Source organism: Panthera onca, chromosome E2 (genome assembly GCF_046562875.1).
Source record: "Panthera onca isolate mPanOnc1 chromosome E2, mPanOnc1 haplotype 2, whole genome shotgun sequence".
NCBI classification, from domain to species: domain Eukaryota; kingdom Metazoa; phylum Chordata; class Mammalia; order Carnivora; family Felidae; genus Panthera; species Panthera onca.
The window spans coordinates 54,271,105-54,292,593 of NC_138353.1; the positions used below are offsets into that span (position 1 = coordinate 54,271,105).

At 45.4% G+C, this 21,489-nt stretch overlaps 1 protein-coding gene and 1 long non-coding RNA gene across 11 annotated transcripts in view; one reads left to right on the forward strand and one right to left on the reverse strand.

The window, feature by feature from the left end:
* Positions 1–6,105: 6,105 nt before the first annotated feature.
* Positions 6,106–16,590, reverse strand: CE2H16orf46 (chromosome E2 C16orf46 homolog). Of its 8 annotated transcripts, none has more exons than XM_060650063.2 (5): positions 16,389–16,590; positions 12,802–12,885; positions 11,360–11,429; positions 9,808–10,037; positions 6,106–7,106 (listed from the first exon to the last, which is right to left on the reverse strand). In XM_060650063.2, exons 4-5 carry the CDS (start codon positions 9,997–9,999, stop codon positions 6,135–6,137), a joined length of 1,164 nt encoding a protein of 387 aa, XP_060506046.2. In that variant the 5' UTR covers positions 10,000–10,037; positions 11,360–11,429; positions 12,802–12,885; positions 16,389–16,590; the 3' UTR covers positions 6,106–6,134. The 8 variants fall into 8 exon arrangements, with proteins under 8 accessions (XP_060506046.2, XP_081647691.1, XP_060506047.2 ...); XM_081791565.1 differs by lacking the exon at positions 16,389–16,590 and adding an exon at positions 16,177–16,234; XM_060650064.2 differs by lacking the exon at positions 12,802–12,885.
* A 73-nt stretch (positions 16,591–16,663) lies between these two features.
* LOC132690102 (uncharacterized) overlaps positions 16,664–21,489 on the forward strand; it is an 80,127-nt gene continuing 75,301 nt past the window's right edge. Inside the window, exon 1 of one of the 3 annotated variants that reach the window (XR_009615243.3) lies at positions 16,664–16,817. This is a non-coding gene — a long non-coding RNA (uncharacterized LOC132690102). The remainder of the gene's footprint in view (positions 16,818–21,489) is intronic. The other 2 variants (XR_009615245.3, XR_013552549.1) reach the window with 2 other exon arrangements.

Consider the following 21,489-nt stretch of genomic DNA (forward strand, 5'->3'; position numbering starts at 1 on the left):
CCCGACGTGGGGCTTGAATTTACAAACCACGAGACCATGACCTGAGCTGAAGTGGGACGCTCGAGCAACTGAGCCAGCCGGGTGCCCCCAAGTCACGGCCATTTTATAATGGGGTCCCTTTTATCTTTGTAAATAATGTAATGCTAGCTTAAGAGCAAAAACGAGAGGGTTACAACATGAGTAGTTCTTTGCTTAGTCACTGATTTGTGAAAAGCCAGATCAGTATGTTTCTGATTCCTTGATATAAAGGGGAAATGAAAATAGAAAAATTTGTGGACTTACCTGAAAGATGCTGAGTAAGGTTTGAGGCTACTTTTGATCAGAGGATAATGTAAGCATGTCAGTCTAGTGAAGTTGAATTGTTTTATTAATAGTGGCAAGTGACAGGGTGATACTTTCGTGTAATCCTTTATGGCCTCAGTTTTAGATGGTTTATCTTAACTCCAGTCCAAACCTCACCAAAACCTGCCATCTACTATTGACTCCAAGGAGCATTTACTATCTGGTATATTTAAAGCAGTGCTTCTCACACTGGTCTTCCAAAGGCTTTTAAAGAAAGAGGAGGAGGAACTTGTACCTTTGGGGATTTAGGGATGAAGAAGTCTCAGGTGTTTATGCAGTTTCAGTTTCCTTACATTTCACAGTATACGTGTGTGTGTTCCCATTGGAAGTGCGTTATAGTGTCACCAGATCTGTCGCTAGGAAAGCAGATCGGTCTTTTGGTTTCATACTCCCATCATCTAAAAGACTGTCAGATGACAGGAATTTCCCTCTAGTTTCTTCAGCAAGATGTTGGCTAGTGTAATGTTCTTATGGCCAAGAAGGTAGTCAACTAAATACCCTTGTTTTTCAGCGTTTAAATCCAAAGAGGTCTTTCCGTTGTATGAACACTGTTAACAGACACCCTGATGTATTAGCTTACGTATTAGGAGAGGCAGGCTAAAGATGAAGGGGATTCCCAGTTTATGAGTGTTCTCAAACTAACACTACTATTTTGAGAGAGCACGAGCAGGGAAGGGGCAGAGGGAATTCCAAGCAGGCTCCACACTGTCAGCGCAGAGGCCAACGTGGGGCTCACGCTCATGAACCATGAGATCGTGACCTGAGCCGTAATCAAGCCAGTCCCTTAACCGACTGAGACACCCAAGTGCCTGCAGTACACTTAAAAACGTGCACGTTTGAAAGGAGCAAATGTCCAAACCATGTGAGTAAATAAAAGCATTGTCTATAGTACTTGAACTGGAAGAGTACCGATAGTCATTCATTTGTTTCAACAAGCTTGAGGAAAAAACCTCTATGTTTTATATTGCCTTACTAATAACAAAATACACACATTTGTAACTTTGTTCTAAGTCCACAAAGTAGTGATGGTTGCATAGGAGAAACTTTGCCAAGGCCCCTCCCACTAACTTTTGATACTTGATTGTAAAGCAGGTTAATATTATAGGTCAGGATGCTACAAAAAAGAAACAACAAAACAGAATAAGTGATATCTTTTTTAGTTTATTGCGAAATGGTCAAATATTTGAAAAAACAAAAACCTTTGAAAGGAAAATGTATCTCCTTCGTGACTTTATCATTCTCAAAACTATACATGTCATTTCAATGTGAACAAGGTTTTTTTGTTTTGGTTTTTTATTTTATTTATTATTATTATTATTATTTTTTTTTTTTTTTTTTTTTTTTTTTTTTTGCATAAAGCCCTGAGCTTATTAGCATGGTATAATGTCAATAAGACCTTGTTCCAAGCTTGGAATCTTCTTCCTGCTTTTGCTTACAGCTTTTTATCCTTCCCTTCCTGGTGATCTCTAAATAACTACCATAATAAGTAGCTCTCTGACATTCCATTTTCCTGAAGTTACATTACAGAAATCAGTCATGAGGGTTGGGTGAATAGGCACAGAAACTAAGCCTACAGAGTCATAAACAGTATCAGAACTAGTGGTGTTTATCCCAAATTAAATGTCTGATTTCTAGTTTTCTTCAGAACACATGCACGTTAAAACAAATAAAATTGGTAATAGTCCTGTAGTGCTGAAAATATGACTGGCTTACAGTATGTTTTCAAGTTAACAGTAGAAGTTTTCATAAGCAGACAAATAGTTTGATTTTAAAAGATACACAGGGAAGAAATGTCTGTAGGTTGAGCTAAATCAGGAACAAGAACTATTTTCACATATACGTGCCACGTTTTGCCGGGGGCTAGTAAGGAGTGGTATCCACGGTATTGGCAGCCTCTTAATATTCACACTGATTTAGCATGAGCAGTGGATGTTAGGAGTATCGCTTACACGTAAAGATTTCTGAACAATGGCACTAATTTTTTTTTTAAGTTTATTTTGAGAGGGAGAGAGCAGGATAGAATCTCAAGCAGGCTCTGTGCTGTCAGCACAGAGTCCAATGCAGGGCAGGGCTCGAACCCACAAATTGTGAGATCATGACGTGAGCCAAACTCGAGAGTCGAACACTTAACCACCTGAGCCACCCACGCACCCCTCTACAATTTTAAGAGGACAGTCATTCATTAAAGGGAAATGATCCACTTATTTATATTTGATTTGATCAATACATTCAGAAAAATCACGTATCTCTGTTGGCGTTTTACGTACATTACCTCTTCACCACGTCCTGTGTCTGAAATTGTTTCCAGCTTAGAGGAAGGAATGGCATTCTCCAGCCTTCTTCCTGCCTTATGTGGTCTCCAGCTATTCCATACCTGGGAATTGACCTGACTGAACACACTCTGTTCATTGGTTTCTCCTTGGGTTGTGGGAGAAGATGATCCTTGACACCCGTGCATTTGCTCAGGATAAAGAGACGGATACCCAGAAGGGGCTTAGAACTCTTAGAACAGTGCCTTGTAAATTCAAGGGGATTCTTGCATCGTGTGGCTAATAGAACTCCGGGCCGAGTAGTCTGGACGGCAAGAGCGTGGCACTGAGGGTCTCCTGGCACCAGGGTCCCATGAGCCTGGCAGACAGTGGGAGAGTGTTCCCTGTGGTACCAGGGATAGCCCTGATATGCCCTTGGTCACCGCCATAGGAGCCCCTCAGTTTATTCCCCACCTTGCTTCTCAATACCCCCCAAATGCAGCACCAAGATGGCACAAGCACTGGACCCCAAAGAGCCCCAGATGTGAAGCCTCGAGTTATGCAACTTGGCCTTCTTGGCCAGCTGGGGGTACCCACCGAGAGATAGGCTGGGCTTCTGTGGTCTCTCTAGGTCCTGAAGCTCTTGAACTTGGAGGGAGGGAGAGTGAAAACCAATGTGATTCTGGGTTCAAATAGTTTCATAACATGGTGCTTGAAGTACGGGTAAATTTCACAATAATACAAAGGATAAATAGAATAAAGCTAAAAATGAGGGTAAGTCTCCCTGAGTAGCCAAAGTCCCGCATACTCGTCCAAATGTAGCCAGACCTTCTGATTTAAAGTCTTCCCTTTGCCCTTCAAAAGTGCCACCCCCTCATCTCTCTGTCAGGACATCTGTCTGCCCAGGTCTCCCACCCCTCCAGCCCCTCCCTTGGCCTCACCCAGACCCTCAGCAGCACCCCCAGGCCTCAGCCTGGCCTCATCCAGAAGGTGACCTCGGGCCCTGCAGGAGCCCTGGGTCAGGTGCTGCCACAGTTCCATCAGGTGATTTATAAGGTTTCGAGAAAAATAGGAGTTTGGAAAGTCTTGTTAATGACACATCCCAAACTAATACAACAAGAAATGAAACACAGCCCCGCTCTGTGCTTGGTTTAGAGAAGACTAGAGGATCCAAAACCCAACTGAGCCCATGTTAACATGCTTAACTCCCTTAAATGGTGGGATTTCCCCCTGAAAGTTTTGTTGGTGACCTAGGACCCTAATCGGGACTGCATTCTATTAAACATTTAGCCTTTATCTAGACTTGGACATGGGGGCACCCGGGTGGCTCAGTCAGTTGAGCATCCGACTTGGGCTCAGGTCATGATCTTGCAGTTTGTTGGTTCGAGCCCCGCATTGGGCTCTGTGCTGACAGCTGGGAGGCTGGAGCCTGCTTTGATTCTGTATCTCCCTCTCTCTGACCCTCCCCCGCTCATGCTCTGTCTCTCTCAAAAATAAACAAACATTAGACTTGGACATCAAAGACCAGTCTGGATGTCCTGATTTAATCTGAATGGAAACAGGCGAAACCTGGAGTGATTTTTTCTCCACAGAAAACAAGCTAAGCCCAGGCTAATGCAAATAAGGTCCCAGAGGAGTTTAATCAGGTTAATTGAAAAATTACCTAAAGAGATGCCAAATGCAAAACATGCCTATCTATTCACAGAGGAGTCTCCTAGTCAGTATTTTGTTGGCCAAACTAATTATTTGCTTAAAAGGAAGGATACTACAAATCTTTGAATTTGGGCCCTTCCTTTGTTGAGACCTGCCCTCCTCTTAATTTTAAATTATTATGTTTACCCCCAAATCTATAGAATTTATAACCCTTATCTCAGCAAAAGAATTTTTCTTAGGAAAAAAATATTCTGTTTTAACTTAGATCAGTGTTTTCAGACTGCCTCGAGATCTCAAAATGTAAACACCTCTGGGCTGACTGGGCGAGGCTCTGTCCCTCACCTGCGCTGGTAGAGGCTTCCCTCCCGAGACACTCTCGCCTGTTTTACGTGTACTGAGCTTAGTCCTCATCCTGCTCTTGAAAAGAGGGGGTTTGCAGACCCACTGACTTAGGTGGGCAGGGGCCAGAGCCGGAGGGCCCTCACACAACATCGGGTCCAACACCACCACGGTCCAGACACAGTGGGAAACCAGAGTGGCTTCCTGGGGGCAGAATCCAAATGGTTTCTTCACTCAGGGAAGGGGTGGGCAGCACCTAAAAACTGCCTCTAAAGTATAAAGAAGCGTCCAATCTCTGTAGGCAAAATACACCTTTTAATGACCGCTGTACTACAACCATTTCTGCATGTCCAGTGTTCTGCAAAAACCACGAAACAGAAAAGGAAACAAACACCTAAACTAGAGACATTACAAAGACCAAAGCAGATGTTTACAAACACAGTCATATGTTCTGTCTACCTATCATGTGGGGGGACAGGAAGTCCAGAGTTCCAAGTACAACCTATCTTAAGCAAATGCAAACTACGTAATTACAGAGCAGCTAAGTGGTTACTCATATTACAAAATGGTTTTTCAGAGCATTTCTCTACATAGCATGGTCACTTGGCACTTAAAATATAACTCATTTACAAATGTTTAATTTATATACAACTTTGGGAAATATGCATTGGGGTAAAATGAGGGAAGAAGGAGGACAGGGGAAGGGAGAAAGTAACATCCCTATTCCGTGTCTGTCTGGAGTTGTACAGTTCCCAAATATTAGACGAAGGTAAGGCTGGAGGAAGCTTGAAGGGTGGCAATAATAATCACAGCAACATTTAAAAAAAAAATTATTCTTAACCTGCTTCCCAAGATGGACTTTATAGACCTGTGGCTAAAACTTTTCCAGACGTGGAGACTAGCACGAGGCTATAAGTATATGAAACCCTGGCACACGCAGCATGTCGTGGATATGGTATATCCATGGATGTAAGGTTAGGACACCTTGGACACAAGGATATTCATTTGGACATAGGCTGGAGTTATCTATTAAAGCAATGTTCCAGATCTTTGTTGCAAGAGAAAATGAAGCAACAAATCGATATCTGCCTGGTTCAAAAGATCAGGAAATAATGTGGTCTAAACAAGCCCTTACACTAAGCTTAAGGCATTGGGGTGGGGAGGAGAGAGCCCCTGCCAGTTGGCTCAGGGCTGACATGGGCATCACTGAGGGACGGCCCTTCAGAGTCCCCGCCATCCACATGGCTTCCAGCGGGGAGTAGAGAGACGAGGCAGGCAGAGGCAACAATGGCATTACCCGTTTGCGTTTTGTAAGTGGCCAGGCAGCAGAAGCAGGTGACACATACATATGGGAGCTTTGAGAATAACTCAGAACCCATAGAGTGAGGTTCAATTTCCCCTGGTTCTACTACCAAAAAAAGGACAGGGGAAGGGAGGGTGGGAGGAAAGAGTACGGCAGAAAAGAAGGATGGGACGGGGCGGGAGAGAGACAGGGAGAGGATGAATGAACTTCAAACAGTGGTCATTCCCAGGGAATTCTATTGTGGCAACTCAGAGGAGTCTGTGAGTGGAGACAGGAATAACAACTCTGCTCACTGTGAGGGAGGGCAAGAGAGTTTTCGGGAACACTTTGGTCTCCAACGTTTTGGACCTGTTTTCCTGCTTGGCCTCTGTGAGAACGAGCTTTTGGGTGTTCACGGCAGGTCTTGGCTCCCTGGCTTTGAATTTGGCTTTGTAGTTTTGCGCCCCCTGTTTCTGCAAAAGCTGCACGGTGGCCAGACAGCACACGTTGCCGGGATTGGGAGGGCACACCAGGTGTTTCTCAGGCAGGAGGGACCAGTGCAGGCAGCCCCTCTCGTGATCCGCCAGCAGGGGTGCGGGGGCCGCCCGGGGAGGGAAAGGCAATGTGTCATTGACCTTAGGGTGCTTGGCCAGCTCAACAGGTCTCTTTTCACCTTTCCCGTCAACCCTTTTCAGTCCACATGCACAAGCCACACACTCATCCTTTTCCACACTCAGCACCTTCTCTTCTGGCTGCAAGAAAAAGTTCTTACTCTTCTTACCCAGAACATCCAAGCCGTATGGGGGTGAAGCCTTCAGGGGAGGTAGGACTAAAAGGGCCCTGGAAGTCAAGGAGTCTGAGATGGAGGGACCTTGGCCCGGGCCCTTGCCCCTAATAGCCTCAGGGGTGGCCCAGTCTTCCTTGCACCAAATAAACTCCTTTATTTGCAGACTTTTTTTCTCTCCCTGACTGGAAGTGGGAAAGCAGACCTTGCTAATCTCCCTGGAGGCAGTGGTGGGGCCTTGGCGGGTCCCCTGAGTCTGGGAGGGGCTGCCTCGAGCCTTCTCCGGACCCACGGACCCCAGCTTCCCCACCTCCGACTGAGGCCCGGCCTCAGAACTCCCTTGGGAGAGACTGACACAGAGTAAGCAGCTGCTGGTACTTTCTCTCACCCTCGCCTTTTTAAGCTTCTTCCTGGACCAGATGCAGGCGGTTGGAGATGTCCTTCCCCAGCCTTGTACCTGCAAATACAGCAGCATGTTACTCCCGGCCGAGCTGCTCAAATCTAGCTGCCCCAGCTCTGGACACATCCCTATTTGGGCCGTCCTATTTGACCTGATACTTTTCTTAAAACTGACTCACCACCTTTTAAAAATTGTCACTCTATTTTAGCCTCATACTAAGTGATAGTATTGGTAATAGCATTTGTAGGAGTATTTGTTAATCTGAAACCCTAGCAATGGGGTTTAATACTCAAATACTAGGCAAAAATACCATACGTGGGCATCTCGATGTGCTGGCTATATACTTTTTCAGATGCACATTAAAATAAAGCCAGAGCTCTTCAAATCAGAACTGTTTGTATTTATGGGGCACCTGGGTGGCTCAGTCAGTTAAGCATCCCATTCTTGGTTTTGGCTCAGGTCACCATCCCAGAGTAATCTGGAACTTTAATCTTTCTACGGATGTTTACGGATGTTCTGTCTCATCTACTAAACAGGTGTGCCTGATGAGTCAGCAAATGTCCTCCACCTCCTTGACCCTAAGTCACCAGAGCTGCTGCGTAAACTCCAGATCCCTGAGCTTCACCCCAACACACTAAACCCATACTCAAAAGATGGACTTGGGCAGGGGGTTTTAAAAAAGCACCCCACGTGAGCCTTGGGCTGAGGCTGGTACAAAGCATTTGTATCTCCAGGGTGTTCAGGTGGCCTGAAAGGGGATCCAAGTCCAGAGATGGGGGTCAATGACACCTGGCTCTTTTGATCCTCACAGGTAGGCTGTCACAAGTAGGCTAAGTGTTGGCACAAAGGTCCAGATTTCTGCCAGGATCAAGAGCCAAGCTGCAATTGCAAGGTGACTGTGCCTCCCTCCGGAGTCCCCACAGAGCTCCCAAGTGGTGTGGGTGCCCCCAGGGCTCCAATAGGGAGAGACCAACATAGTGACAGGAAAGGCCCCTTGTGTTGGGCCGGTTTGGGCCAGAAGTGAACAGTCCCGAGGCCCCCCATGCTGTGAGATCCCTTGGTTCTACACACAGGAACCGCTCATAAATCGCTGCCAGCAGAGTGCTCTCCGTCCTCATTCATGTGCTGGCAGCCAGGCCCCCGGCACCAGCACAGGAAGTACCAAAGGGCCACAAGCCAGTGCAGGACAGGTCTCTGTCACACCTGCTGAGATAAGGCCGCCCAAGGAGCCGGGCAGGGCTGGGTGGCCGGAGAGAGTGAAGGGCAGCAGGTGGTTAAGTGGAAGGAGATGGTGTGGCACGATCATCCTCGACAGACCGTGAGCGGCAAACATACTCTGAGCACGGGGCACGTGCGGCATTTCTTTCAAGAAAATTCTTGAATTCTGAACAGCCTTTGGATATGTACACATTGCAAAGTTGTTACTTTCCAGGGGTGAACAGAACCTTCTAAACTTGGAAAGTCAGATCCTCAGGTAGAACTGTCTGTAACACTGACTGATCTGGCGGGAGCAAGGCAGGGGTGGGTGGTGCCGCAGAGAGAGCACAAGACAAGGGTCCTGCAGACACGGCTCCATCAACCGCCAAGTGGGCTGGGGGAGTTGCTCTGCCGTGTCTTGGCCTCCATTTCCATAGTCATAATTAGATCAGGGTCTCTCAACCTCAGCACTTCTGACATTTAGGGCGTGCTATGGATTGCATGATTGTGTTTCCCCAAATTCCTGTGTTGAAGCCCGAGTCCCCAAAGTGATGGAATTTGGAGGTGGGGCCTTTGGGAAGTAACTAGGGCTGATGAAGTCAAGACGGTGGGGCCCTCATAATCGGATTAGTGCCCTTATAAGACGAAGAGGCGATAAGGGGTCCCTCTCTGCTTGCACCACCAAGGAGGGCCATGTGAGCACAAAACCGGGAAGAGGCTCCCTGCCCAGAACCCAGCCATGCTGGCACCCGGATCCTGGATGCCCACCGTCCATAACTGTGACAAAGAAATGTCTGTTGCGTGAGCTCCCCTGTGTGTGGTATTCTGTGATGGCACTCCTGAACGAACACAGAGCCGGGCCATTCCCTGTGGCAGGGGCTGTCCGGGGCACTACAGGATATGGAGCAGCACGCCTGGCCTCAGCCCAGTAGATGCCAGTAGCGCCCCCTTCCCCTCATCCGTATTTGTGGGACATTGCCAAGCATCACCTAGGAATCACTGAACTTGATGCTAATAAAGTTCCGTTTACCTATGGAAGGTCAGATATCTTTGGACATCCTAATCTTTTCCAATGTGACATCCTTACAGTTCTAAATTTAGGATTCTAGTATTGATTCTAAGAATAGTTTAAGAATAAACCCACGGAGTTCTGAGTGGAACCACTAGGACAGAAATCTCACGTCTCTTGGGGAGCTTAGCCCAGCAGTTAAGGGCTTGGGGTCTGGAGCCCAGAAGAGCTGGATTCAAGCCCTGCCTTGGCCACCGGCACACTCTTTCACATTTTGGGTGCCTCACTGTCCTTGTCCCAATACCTGCCTCATAGGGCAGGTTGAATGAACTGATGTGTGTAAAGCACTGAGTCCTGTGCTGGCCAGTACTAACTGGCCACAAACACCGAATAAAAGGTACCGCTCTTATCATTATTTATATTGTACCTCTATTCCTAAACTTCCTGTCTTGATCATTTATCGATTTTTTGGGTAATAACTATTTTTGAAAAAAGCGAAAGGCCTGCACCAAACACAGGCGTGTGAGACACCTCAGTGAAGAAGATACTCACGGCTTCTTCCCATCCAGTTCCGATGACAAAGTCACGGGCTTTTTCATCTTGTTCAAGCGTAATGTCGCTGATGTTGAGAAGACAACAAACGTGATTCTTCTCGCTTCTTTCATCTGGGCAAGTATAGGTTAATTCCGTCTCATCGTTTTCACTATTTTCTAACTCAGCCTCATTTTCCTGACAGAGATCCATCACCGTGATAGTTGCTGAAGGTTTTTAACATCTTCTTCCTGCAGCATGAAATGAGGGCTGAACTTAGTTTTTAATACTGGTTTCTGAAAAATCAACTCGACAACTCGGGCGAAATAACGTCAAGACACATTCATGAAGAGACCGAGAAGAAATATTACAAAAGCATCCATTGCCAGCTATCGATATTATAAAACATATGGCCAATTCGAAAGACTAATGGGTTTAATGAAAGACCAAAGTTGGGATCGAGGAAAAGCAGACAGGGAGATGTTAGCTCAGTCTCTATCCCGGATCATGGCATAGAGCACAGCAAGGAATATAGGGTCAAGCACCCCTACCCTCCACTTCAAAACAGTCCAGATGCTACTGTGCTAACACCATGGGAAATGTGTTGAGCCCGCGTGCAGCCCAGCCTCTTCTTTCCCTACGGCAACTCTGGACACCAGGCAGAGGCTAGGCAGCATGTGGTCTAGACTAAGTCAGTCTGCTCACTCATCTACCCTAATCTACCCTGGATGATTGGTGTTCTTACGAAAAGGGTGATCTGGACACAGACACGCAGAGAGGGAGGCCGTGTGAGGAGGCCCAGGTTGAAGACTGCAAGCCACGGAGGGGGTCCTGGAGCAGATCCTTCCCTCACGGCCCTTGGAAGGAACCAACTCCGTCGATACCTTGATTTTGGACTTCCGGCTTCCGGGACTGTGAGGCAGTGATTTCTGTCATTCAAGCCGCTCGGTCTGTGGTGATGCCATGTCATGGCAGCCCCCGTGCACACTAGTACCCCGCGTGGTGGTGACGGCGGTGGCGGCAGTGATGCTGAGGGTGATGCTGTCTATCCTTAACTGATGTTTTCTCAGGTTGAAAAACGGAACTTGGCATTGGTAACCCAGTCAAAGAGTTAGGAAAGTCATCGTCCTGATCAGGAGCACAGATCTGGTTGCCAAACAGCCAGGGTTCCAATCTTATTGCTAGCTGCACGACCTTGGGCCAATTACCTTTCTGGGTCTGTTTGCTCATCTAGAAGACGGGTGTGCTTATACTACCTTCCTACAGACAGATGCTCCTCCTGGGGACCCCGCAAGCGGCAGAGATGAAACTCAGAGCCTGGGGACCTCCAATGGTCCAGCTGAATGCTGAGGGACAGCCAGCGCCTTCTTGAGCTTTCCTTGCTTATAATGACACAGAGGCCACTGGGATGACACACGTTGCTTTCTCTCACCCTGACGCGATCCCCGCCAGAAGCCCACTTGTAACATTTTCTGTTGAGGTAACTTCGTATAACAATATCTGTTTAATTACCATTTTGGCTTTTTCATATAGTCTTAAAGTGGCATTTTGATGCTAATAAAGTTCCATTTACCTACGGAAGGTCAGATATCTTTGGACATCCTGATCTTTTCCAGTGAGACATCAGAGGAAATGAATGAAATCTGAAGGGGGAGGAAAAAAAAGGGAAAAAGAAGTGACTGAAAACCAGGAGTGCTATTCTCATTAGAAACAGAAGCATGATTAAGGGCCAGACTGTGCAAACCAGCCCGGTCCTTTCATCTTGTAAAATTCCACTTCAGGCACGGCTCAGGCCAAAGAAGCTCCGGACTCGGTCCTGTTCTCTTCTGAATTACAAATACATTTATGCCTCACAACCCAAAGGACTTAACAAGTATGCAGTTCGGAAGGAAAAAAGCAGATTCCAAAGCAAAGCCACATATTTAAACGATAACTGTACGCGTGAGGTTAATAGAGAAAAGAGATATTGTTCAGGAGACATTAAGTATCGTTAGAATGTTCAAATCAATAAGAAAAAAAAGTTCTGTGCTTGAAGTATCTCTGCTGGCGAGGTGCTCACTACTTAGAAAGTCTGTTCAATGGCAAAGAGCTCTAATTTACTGGTTCTCAAAGTTGGCAGCACCTTGGAATCATCAGGCCCACATCCTGCCCACAGAGATCCTGATTCTAATTGGACTGGGCCAAGTCTGGCCATCACTATCGTAAAAACCACCCTGGGCGACGTACAACGCAGCAGGGCTCTGAGGAAGATCTTCCTTATATGGAACCAGCACTGGTTTCCCTGCCCCCTCAATATCCTCTACTTGGCATCCTCATTTTGTGCTCCAGAGCACGGCTCTGTGAGGGAAAGCCTTCCCAGCCATGGGTGGGCTTCACGAGGTCTAGGACACCTCTGAAGATGCTCAAGCACTCTTCCAGGAAGGGGCCCGCATCAGTGTCACAAAGCCGTCTGTGGCTACAAAAGGCTGAAGAGTCATCGATCCGAAGGCTGCCCGATGCCTCAGCTTTCCAACAGCCCTGTGAAAAGGCTGCACGTGCTCTTCTCTCTCTCAGGTTAACCATCTCCAGCTCTTCCGACTATTTGTTGGAGGTCATGAGGAACTGTGAAATCTGAGAGGAGGACAAGATTATCTCCACGTATGTCTATATCGAGACAAAGGAACAGCGGGGGCCAAAGAGGCGGTATCGGGGAAGGCCCTGTTCTGGAGTCAGTGGAAGTCGGACCCAGTGAGGGTACCAGAAGTGCCAGTCACATCATATTCCAAAGCGCCAAAAGAAACCCAGGTGACGGTAATATTAAATAATAAAAATAAGCTGTTACATAGCTCTTTTTACGCGCCAGGCGTTGTTGTAAGCACTTTACATGTTTGTTATAAATACCGCATTTTGTGAGTACGTGACCCCTTTCATGGAGGATCACGGGAACAATATTGGCTCCTTGTGACCAAAAGTGAAGAATCATCTTGAAGTCAGTAACCACAGTATCCTTAGTCAAATGGTCAGATTACTGCATACCAGATTGCGATGCTCCTCTGAGACACGGATGTTCAAGCTGGGTCAGGATGCCCCACTACTAAAACAGAATGTTGGTGGTCTTTTCTAATTAGAAAAAAAAAAAAAAGTCAGTGGAGAGAACAGTCTTAGTGTTAAATTTTTCTCCAATAATCGTGCCTTCAAGTTGTATTGCCCATTCTTGTCTTCCAGCTCATGTAAGAGATAACAAATAGAAATGTACAAGAAGTGGGGTGCCTGGGTGGCTCAGTTGGTTAAGCGTCCAACTTCGGCTCACGTCATGATTCTCATGGTTTGTGAGTTCGAGCCCTGCATTGGGCTCTGTGATGACAGCTCAGATCCTGGAGCTTGCTTCGGATTCTGTGTCTCCCTCTCTCTCTGCCCCTCCTCCTCTCACACTCTGTCTCTCTCTCTCTCTCAAAAATAAATACACATTAAAAAATTTTTTTAAAAGAAAAGAAACGTACAAGAAGCAATTAAAGATCAGCTAAAAGAGTGGCTATGTGATTTCTTACAAATTGTATGCACTCTTACTTTGATGTTGAAATGTAAAGATTTGCATGGCTGTAAGAGTCATATTTTCTGAGAGTAAAATTATGGCTAGTTTACAGATGTGAGGTAAATCAATAGGTCATGCTATTCCACTTTCCTCACTTCCATGGAGCTTTACATTCCTATAACGGAGAGCTCATTACTTTAAAAGCATCTTTTTTCATTCCACTGGTAGCTCTAAAGATTAGAATGTTCTCAAAACAAGACATCTGCAAGCCTGAAAATTATGCCTCTCAGTTCCTGGTGTTGCTCCCAAAAGCAACATCTGATAATCCTGAAAATAACTGAAGACAGCTATTATTTCTTCAGATGGGAATCTCAAATTCCCTCATCTTAAGAACGCCCCATTGCCTGTCAATGTCTTTAAAATATAGTACCGGGAAATGAGGAAATATAGTACCTTTCAAATGAGTATTTGAAAAATATTTCAAATGTGGTCTGGTGAGAAATGTCTAGTTTGAAATCTGACTCTCTCTGCTCTAAAATCCACACCTACTAATTGAACAAAGATTGCTGCATTTTTTTTAAGCTATATCACAATCTTGATTAACACTGAGCTTGGGGTCAACTATAACTTCTACATTTTTTCCCCCACATGAATTGTTAATAATCCCTGTCTTCTTCACTCCACATACATGCCGTTAATTTTCTTTTTGAATTGTTTTCTTTTTTCTTTTCTTTTCTTCTTCTTCTTTTTTTTTTTTTTTTTTTTTTTTTTTTTTTTTTTTTTTGCTAGATATAGACCTCTAAATGGATCTGATCCTTCTAAAATTTTCTCCATGTTGGACCACCAATCCAACCTGCTTAGATAACAGTGAATCTGACTGTGACACCCCATAGTTTGGCCATTCCTTTCCACTTTAACACTCTATTAATTTGAGGGGCATACGTCCTCTTTATTTAAGTCATTGATAAAATGCTGGTGAGGAGAAGGTAAAGGACAATGCCATGTGGATATGCCTTGTACTTGGACGTTTATTAAGTACCAACCAGCTGTAAATTCACCTCGCTATTATCTGGCCTACATGTATAAATCTCATCTACAGCATTCTTGATCTATCAATTTAGGCAATCTTTTTTCTTTTAGGTTATTTATTTATTTTTGAGAGAGAGGGAGAGCCCGTGCATGAGCGTGACGAGGGGTGGCAGATGAGAGGCAGAGGGAGTGGGGGGGAGAGAATCCCAAACAGGCTCCATGCTGAGCCTGGAGCCCAATGCAGGGTTCGATTTCATGTCTGTGAGATCATGACCTGAGCCAAAAACAAGACTTGGACACTTCACCGACTGAGCCACCCAGGTGCACCCATTTCTTAAAAAAAGGAATTTTACCAGGCGTTAGAGGAATTTACATTTACATTGATGTCTATTTATTTTTAAAATATTTAGGGGTGTCTGGGTGGCTCAGTTGGTTAAGTGCCTGACTTCGGCTCAGGTCATGATCTGGCAGTCCATGAGTGTGAGTCCCAAGTCAGGCTCTGTGCCAACAGCTCAGAGCCTGGAACCTGCTTTGGATTCTGTGTCTCCCTCTCTCTCTTCCTCTCCCCTGCTCACCCTCTGTCTCTCTGAAAAACAAACATTAATTTTTAAAAAATTTATTGTCTATGTTAGGGATGATTGTCAGTTCCAAACAGTTCCAATACAACTGGAAGGTTGTGTTGAGAAGGATGATAAGACTTGGACACTGGAGGGAAGGGGTGTGTGGTTGATTAACGATGTCAGCCAGGGAATAAAGAGAGGTAGCATGTGCGCCACCTATTTGCCATGGCTTATATAAAAAGATTCCAAATCCTTACTCTAGATTCCTACACCTGGCTGACACATTCCCAGGCAATTAACGGTGAGGGGAATGTTGATGGGCCAGGAGAGGAGGTGAAAAGCCCTGGCCGGGGGTTTAAGTCAAAAGCAAGCTATAATCCCTCAAAACTCCTTGCCACCACCTTGGCTCTACACCATGCCCTACGCCCACCTCCATCTTCCTGGAAGTTTCAGGTTTAAAGGAATTTTCAATCTATGTCAGAATTTCAGCCAGGAGAGAAAGATGGTTTCCTGGCAGCCTCAGCTGGAATTCTGAATGGATGTTCTGTGGATCCTTAACAGTGTATCGAAAGAAGAAATCAATGAATAGAAACACTGTGAGGCGTGGTAGAAGTGAAGTTTCTTAATACAGAGCTAAGCTTCAGGCATATGAAGTCGTTAAATACGTCTTGAAGATTGGCTTGGGCATGCTGATCACTGGTAATAAAGTTTCTAAAGGAAAATGATTTGAAGACTTCAATCTAATTTACAGTTTTAGAACACAACTTGGCGGGGAGTTGAATCTTTGCCTCAAAGCGAAGCACATGCACCGCTCGCACAATTTGTTCACGTTTTCAAGAGTATAAATCTTATCTCTCCATGTTAATTATCTGTGCCTTATACTTACTATGCGTCCACAGAGCACAGCAGCTTTGATGATGCATAGAATGATTCCTAGGGGAACCATCCCTCCAGATCAGACCTTTTTTACTGCAGTCCCAGTCTCCCAGCTTTCCGCTCTTTCCACCCATTCACTCATTCAGTGCCTATTAGATGCCTAACTCCGGGGATAAAAGAGTAAAGCAACGCCTGTCTTCTGGGTATCACCCAGTTTACAAGTCTACACGAAAGCACAAGTCATCAAATATACCCAATCCACCTGTTGCTCTTAAAGCCTAGGCGTTTCACAGCGGACTCTTCTCTTTACTAGAATAGCCCCTCCCCTTCCCCCAGCCTCCTTCCCTTCTTCCAAGATCCTTCTTTGTTCCTTAGGTAGCTCCTTCTCTTCCTCCAGCATCCAGCAGCTCCTACCGTGTCACAAAAGATGCCTACTCTTCTTTCAAGAGTTGTCCTCTCCAGCAAAACGTCCCCCCTTGCCCACGAGCCCCTCCCCTTCCTCCCTTTGCCTCTCCCCCACAGGGCTCCGCCCTCTCTGCGGCTCCTCCCACCGCCCCACCCACATACTCACCGCCCCCCTAGGCCCCTCCCACTCTTATTCCAGCCCCTCCCCCGGCCCACACTACCTCCCCCTTTTGCCTCCCGGCCTCGGTGCGCAGCTTCCTTTCGAACTGGGCAGGGCCTCTCGCTCCGCCGCCCGTGCAGTGGTCCGGGGCCTTGGCCGGGAGGCGGGGAAGCGGCCGCGGCCGCTCACACCCTTCTGTGGGGCCCACAGGATGGAAGGCTCCGGGACAACCAAGTACCCCCGCAGCGGGCGAGGGCGACAGTTGCCCCGGGTTACGGACGCGCTGGGGGCGGAGCGGGGCGGTGGGCGGGGCCCGCGGGGTCTGTGGCGGAAGTGACGCCAAGCCCGCTGGCGTAACAAAGCTGAGCGCGGGAGGCGCTGCTGGCTGACGGCCCTGGGCACGTGCTCCCGGCAGGCTCTGCGCGGCTGCGCACCTTCCAAGGGAGAGAGGATCCCTGGCCCGAGGTGGGCGCCCGAGGCGGCGTTTGAGGTAAGGTGTGAGCCCGAGCGCGAGTCAGGGAAGTAGACGCAGCGGCTTCATGCCCGCCGGACGCTGGAGTTAGTAACGAGGACCGGCCTCCACTCACAGGCGCGCACTGCTGGCCTGGGCGGGATGGTGCTGGGGGGAGGCGGGGGCTGCCCTGCGCGTTGTCGGATGCTCAGCGGCATCCGTGGCCGCCACTCTTTAGGTTCCCGGCTTTGCTAGCTGTCCCCAGACCGCCCCTTCTCCAGGAGAACGACTGCGGGAGGGTGATGCGGGCCAAGTTTCTAGTGGAATCTCCTCATCCTTAACTTTCTGGCCCCCAGTTGCTCAACGGGTAGGTGCTAGTTTGAATCCACCGGCGGCACGAGGGTAGCACCCGTTGGACTTGTCGCGGTACAGCGCTGTGAGGCGGGCATGGGCATCTTGTAAACGAACGAAGGGAAATGGCCGTGCTCACATCCCGAAGTCAGATGAGGAACTGGAACAGTGGAAGGCTAGCCACCCCCTCCTCCTCTCCCTTTGGTCCTGTTACTTTTGGGCACCTCAAGGCGCAGCCAAGGCTGGGAACCTGTGTCTGGACTCAGCTCAAGTCTGATTCCAAAGCTTGTCTGCTTTCTAGTTTTTTCAAGTGTGAATGTTTGTCTTGTATAAATGCATTAGAATGTCTTTCACAGCACTGTGATTAAGAGGCATTTGGAGAGATGGCTTTGTATTACTGCTTTTGCACCGAACATACCGTATTAGAAAGTCTAGGGAGCCTATGGAAAGACTTGTGTAACATTGCTCTAGGATGTTACAACAAATACTTTTCTAGATACGACTTTTTTGGGTATCATTTCTTTACCTACAATATGCATATTTGGATCTTGTTGTATATCACAACCTGGAAGTAAATGGTATGCCTAAAACAATTGTACAAAACTGCGTAACTTCAGAGGCACCTGGGTGGCTCAGGTAATGGTATCACAGTTGGTGAGTTTGAGCCCCGCATCAGGCTCTGCACTTGACGGTGTGGGGTGTGGCGTTTGCTTGGATCCTGTCACTTTCTCTCTCCCCCTCCGCCGCTCATGCTCGCTGTCAAAAATAAACATTAAAAAGTTACACCACTTTTTGAAAAGTATTGAAAGAAATGTAAATTTAATGAGTTTGATACCCACCAATACTTAAAAATATAAACGAATTAAAAGATGTAAATTCTTCCTTTTTCTATTTATTCATATTTGTATTTTTATTCTTACTACACAGAACTTTATTCTGACATTTATGGTCAAAGATTCACTGAGTAAGTAGTCTTGTCATTTTCCTGTTCAATAAAAGAATAATTTGAAAATCAAACTTAAATTTTTTCATAAGACCATAAGGCTGAAACAGTTCCTTGTTTTTCCGGATTGAGAATTCTCTCCATTCCTACTCATCTGACAGACAGTAGGAATGTATTACGTGTTGATAAATACTAAACATTACTGGAAGTGTATCAGAGTGAAATGGGTGGGGCTGTTCCTCCCCTAGCCCCAATTCATGTATCTGTGCATAAATATCACATACTGCTAGAATGAGATTCATCCCCAATTTTATTTAATTTTTTAATGTTTATTTTTGAGAGAGAGAGGCAGAACTGCACGGGAGGAGAGGCAGAGAGAGACGGAGACACAGAATCCAAAGGAAGCTCCAGGCTCTGAGCTGTCAGCACTGAGTCCGACCTGGGGCTCAAACCCATAAACCATGAGACCATGACCTGAGCTGAAGTTGGGCGCTCAACCGACTGAGCCACCCAAGTGCCCACCCCCCCCCCCCCCCCTTTTAAATATATGTAACCTGAGATACCTTGTTCATTTGAAGATGCATATGAAAGAGGTTTTGTTACACCAGTTTCCCCCAAAGTTTTTTTTAACTTCTTTACACACAGAAATCACATAATTATTCACCAACAAAAAACATGTAATGATCAGCTGACAGTTTGGTTAGGTCTTCACTTCTTTTGAACAAAATTTGAAATCACCTGACTAGCAGAAGGATTTGTTACCCCATCATTAAAGCTACTTTCTGTTTCTGGGAAGTATACCAAACATTTAAACTAAGTATTTTACTAAATGACTTTTTTTAATTTTTAACGTTTTATTTATTCTTGAGAGAGAGAGAGAGAAAGAAAAGAGCATGAGCAAGAGAGGGGCAGAGCTAGAGAGGGACACAGCATCTGAAGCAGGCTCCAGGCTCTGAGCTGTCAGCACAGAACCTGATGCAGGGCTCAAACTCATGAACCATGAGATCACGACCTGAGTCGGAGTCAGATGCCCAATGACTGAGCCGCCCAGGTGCCCCACTCTTAATTAAACTTGACTGTAAGCACATTCTCATAAACACGTGGAAGTTGGAAGATCTGGTAACTGATTTCCTTCAGAACAGTGCCTGCATCCCCATTTGAAATAGGCTAGCAGTAATCACTGTTGAAGTTTAGCAGGTAAAAACCTGATAGGGTGACTCAGTAGAGACATTAAGGAAAAAGTGTGTTTAGCTAGTCATGCTTACAAAAAGCCAATATAGACTGAATCAAGATATCACAAACTCTAGTAGAGTAAGATCCCAGGGTCAGCAAAGGAAGGTTTCAAAAACAGAAAGATGGAGGCAGGACATCTTTGAAAACTGTATTTTCTATTTAATTTTGCTGCGAACCTAAATCTACTCTGAAAAATAGTCCATTTAAAAGGGAAAACAACAGAGAAAGGGAAAACACTGATGGAGGTAGGTGGTGAGTAGTAAAGCCATTTGCAGGGAAGAAAATTTAATCTGGATGTAAAGTGAGGAAGGCAGATGTGTGACTGGGTCTGAAACAATACAGTGATTGCTAAGCAGTAGTGAAGCCAGTTACAATTAGCATAATTTTTAAAACTGAAGGTGAACAGTGCTGGTATTTTAGCCCCAGAAAAATTGGAGAAATCCAGAAAAATTCAGGAATTCTGATTTGCTGAGAGCTTATCTGAAATACCTGCCTAATTTTCATACTGGCACACCTATACAGAGAGCCCTCTAGCAGTTTCTTTCTTAAAACTTAACACTTCAACTTCTTTAAACTCTGAGAGGTGATAATAAAATTTTTGAGGTGATAAAAACAAAATTTTTAATACTTCTTGGGTAACCTGTTCCATTTCTTGAGTTTTAATTATCAGCAAGCATTATTCAAAACTTTTTATTAAACTGACCTATTAAGACCAAAACCATTCAAAAGGAATAGGAGATCAGAAAAGTTAAATTCTGTTGATTTACTCTATGGAGGGCCATTCGATGCCTGTTATTTCTGGCAGCATTGTAATAGAAACGAGGGTTGAAATGGTTCTGTATTCTAAATAGCAAGAGTAAGTTGCCATAATGTTCTGCTCTTTAAGAAAACTCAGAGTGAGCCTAATAAGGCAAGTGTGTGTCTTTGGGAAAGGACAGGAGAGAGAATAAACTGCCCATCTCTTTGAGATTACAATCACTGATGTACTTTCACTCTAGGACTGCCATTTTTCCTTGCTTCCCCCCTCCTTTAGCTCATCGATCTTCCCTCCTCACCACCCCGATTCCAATTTAAGTATCTTTGTAGTAACATGAACTAAAGAACTGAAGAATGAACCCGAAAATGTGAAAATCTTAAATGACTTCCCAGCTCTTTATGTGTCTTATCCTCTCCGCCACCTTTTTTTGTGAAATGGTGGTAGTTACGGGTCTGTCCTTCTTAGCTCTGGCTGTTATTTTGATCATCACAGGTAATGTATGAGAATATCTTCAAAACAAAAGAGTAAATCTATGTAATTATTACTCATTTACTCATTCCTTTTTATTTCCTAAGCAGAGAGTCAAATTAATTTTTAATAATTAAAAACTAACAATTATACATACAGGGAGACAGTCATCCAAGATACTTTGGGTACTTTCTTGATAAAGGTGCAGAGATACAGCTCAGCAGTGCCATGGCCATTAAAGGATGGTTTCTTTCTACTGAGGAGCAGGGAAGATTTACCTGTTTCCTTTAGGTTTTCACCTTTGCTGTTTATTCACCGTCAGAAGGTGGTAGTATTTGAATACCTCCCTTTTCCTGCACCAACTGGGAAAAATGATAGAGGTGTTTGCTCTCGCTGCGTGTACTTATATTAGCAACCTAAAATTATCACTGGGCACTGTAAACTTGCTTAAGCTGCAAAGAATATTCAGTAAGTCAGTGTCGGAGCTCATAAAGTTTCACTATGTCTACTGCTGTTCCCATTACTTGAAATGGAAACCTGAATGTGGTTTACTTACTTAAGGATGCTGTGTGCTATGTTGATCAAACTTTTACCTTTCCTTGTTTTCCTTTTCTCTCTTCTAACTTAGCAGGATAAAAACAAAATAAGTCAGTGCTCTCCTTTTGATTATGTTAAAGATAACCAAAAAATGGTACTTAATACTATCAGGCAATTAGGTCTGTTTTATTTGTGACTAAAAGAAAACATTTTCCTGGAACTCTTCATTGTTATGGCTGAAATTGCCTTTTATTTTTTATTTGTTTAGTGTTTAAGTGTATTTACTTATTTTGAGAGAAAAAGAGAGGGCACAAGAAGGACAGAGAGAGAGAATCCCAAGCCGGGATTCTCAGCACAAAGCCTAATGTGAGACTCCAACTCACAAACAGTGGGATCACGCTCTGAGCTGAAATTGGACCCCC